At 40.8% G+C, this 2478-nt stretch overlaps 2 protein-coding genes across 2 annotated transcripts; both read right to left on the minus strand.

The window, feature by feature from the left end:
• Nucleotides 1-1482, minus strand: V1512DRAFT_268816 (uncharacterized protein). Its single transcript, XM_066917543.1, has 2 exons — nt 904-1482; nt 1-854 (listed from the first exon to the last, which is right to left on the minus strand). The coding sequence occupies exons 1-2, from the start codon at nt 1191-1193 to the stop codon at nt 191-193; spliced, it is 954 nt and encodes a 317-aa protein (XP_066768958.1). The 5' UTR covers nt 1194-1482; the 3' UTR covers nt 1-190.
• A 14-nt stretch (nt 1483-1496) lies between these two features.
• Nucleotides 1497-1979, minus strand: V1512DRAFT_250300 (uncharacterized protein; the record flags this gene model as incomplete). Its single annotated transcript, XM_066914657.1, has 3 exons — nt 1497-1642; nt 1704-1925; nt 1973-1979. The coding sequence occupies 3 exons, from the start codon at nt 1977-1979 to the stop codon at nt 1497-1499; spliced, it is 375 nt and encodes a 124-aa protein (XP_066768959.1).
• Between the last annotated feature and the right edge of the window lie 499 nt (nt 1980-2478).

Below are 2478 nucleotides of genomic sequence, written 5' to 3' on the forward strand. Positions count from 1 at the left end.
TGAAGAAGATGAAGACGGTGATTATAACGCTGAACGATACTTTGATGACGGTGAAGAAGATTATGACGATGGTGGTCATGATGACGAAGCAGCATTTTAAAAGTTTGGGAACATTGCGCAATTTCAGGCGTTCGGTTTATCATTACATCAATTCGATCCGTATTCTCATAGTCTTCACAGATTAAAAGATTCAAGCAGTTTCATTCTTGGGCCAATATCCCTTCGAAATTAGCTGCTCTTCAGTCCAATCCCATAGCCTGTCAATTGTAACAGGATTTCTTGTTGTAGAAGAACTGACAGCTTTCTTCGCAATCGGAACATAGTACTCCCCGTTATTCTTTTCAGCTGTAAGACCCTTGTCTACCGCACAGTAAATACTAGTTAAGGCGCCTTGCTCGATCGTAGATCCAAGCTTCCTTCCAAACCAAACATTAATGCGCGCAAACAATCTCATATATCCAAACCTAGATTTGTCATGGATCATAGCATCCATCAATCCTGTGTCGACAATGACACCCGGATGAACAGATAAGCACAAGATACTAGGATAAAGCTTGGCTAGTTTGTTGGTGAACAGAATATTGCATATTTTCGATTGAGAGTAGCGCATCCCACGCTTGAAAAACTCTATACCACCTTTGAGATTCGGATGCTCAAAATTAAACCTCCAATATCCTGTGTGCGCAATAGAACTGACATTGATAATGCGCGGAGCTTCAGCGGCTTGCAAAAGGGGCATCAACAACCGCGTAAGAAGGTAATGTGAGATGTAGTTAACTTGAAGATGAGACTCATAGCCGTCACTAGTCTCAACATACGGAACCATCATTATACCTGCATTGTTGAGCAGAATACTGTTTCTTCGTTAAATAAATTCACAAAACCACAAACTACATGACATACTCAATCTTAGTTTCCTTCTCGGCAATTTCGTGTGCTGCTGACACAATACTATTCAGATCCATATGGTCTCCTTTGATAATTGTCACACTTCCACCATTTTCTTTAGCTTTATCAACGACTTCGCTAATAAGTGCTTCCGCCTTACTAGCATTTCGAGCAATAACATAAATAGTTGCGCCATGGTTATAGAGCTCCCTTACTGCAACTTTGCCAATACCACCTGTGCCCCCCGTGACTACTGCCACTGTTGGTTTTGTGAACTCTGGAATATCTGCAATTGAGAACGTCATTAATGAGAATATCCAAATTAATCTATAGAATCAATCAACTGAACAATATAGAAGATGAAGTAGCTTTTAAACAATGTTGTCAGCAAGATGCCTCGGCCAATAAGGAGAACAGTCATCGTACGGCTACGACATCGCTACCATACGGCTACTGACGTCAAGTAGTGGGAAACTCTAAAAATTCAAGTACGGTTCTCGATATATATATAAGTCAATTGAAAAATATCTCATACACCAAGCAAGTAAAATACACTAAACAAATGAGTGGTAAACTATAAAATAGTTACAATCAAGCTCTTACGAGTGTCAGCATGCACTAGACAAAAGCGGCCCAATCAGGTTCATATCAATGTTTCCACCGCTAACAATCAACCCAATATTTCCTTTCACACCTATTGATCTCCACCGGTCCGACATTACGACAGCAAGAGGTACTGCCGACGAAGGTTCAACTATTATCTTCATCCTTTCCCAAATTAACCTCATTGCTGCAACAATCTCGGCCTCAGTCACCGTTTGCATCCACTAGAGACCCTTGTTCGGCATCACTGACCCTGAATTTAAATGCTCCACCTTTCTGAAAGTTCTCACACTTAAAAAACAATGTACTTGACACACTATCACTATCTGTGACCATACGCGAAATCGACTCGCAAGTCAAAACCGGGGTTTTCTTGACTTTATTGTGAATTAATACATAAGCCTCCTCTACTCCCACACGGCTTAGTTTAGATGCTTATTCACGTTAGCATCTGTACTTATGAAGTGTCATAGTTACCTACCCAGCATCTTTATTTTTTTTAAAGTCAGCAACTGCTAGTTTAAAGCGGTCTCCGCTGAATTGTTCACGTAACAGATAAACCTCATTCCGCGCGGCAACTAATCAACTGCTTCGCATACACCTCTGAATGGACTTTCAGAATCCTCACAGATTCGTCTAAACATAGATCTTGTTGAACCCAATTCGGATCTTGATTCTCTGTATGTATTTCTGAGCCTGATGTTGGGGGATCTCAATAAATCGTGACTGATTTCTCACCCGTGCATTGAGTAAAGTGCAGATGACAATTTTATATGAGTCTAAATTTTTTTTAAGTATTTCAAAACCCTTTATATAGCCAGTTCCTAGACCACCCGGTTGGCTGTGTATATGTTCACAGCGGCAAGATCATTGCCGAAGGCATGAACGATATCAACCGGTCATTATGTGTATGCTATTTGTGTGGGTTCGATCTAGCGATGTTACTGACAACTAAGGGCACGCGACATGCGGAATTTTTGGGCATTG

The sequence above is a fragment of the Lipomyces arxii genome (genome assembly GCF_038497795.1).
Source record: "Lipomyces arxii strain Phaff 12-163 unplaced genomic scaffold V1512scaffold_62, whole genome shotgun sequence".
Taxonomy (NCBI): Eukaryota; Fungi; Ascomycota; class Lipomycetes; order Lipomycetales; family Lipomycetaceae; genus Lipomyces; species Lipomyces arxii.

Coding starts and splice junctions, on each gene's coding strand:
- V1512DRAFT_268816 (XM_066917543.1), bottom strand. CDS start 1,193: ATGACGTTCTCAATTGCAGATATTCCAGAGTTCACAAAACCAACAGTG. Junction 855..903: donor GAGAAGGAAACTAAGATTGA/GTATGTCATGTA, acceptor ACGAAGAAACAG/TATTCTGCTCAACAATGCAG.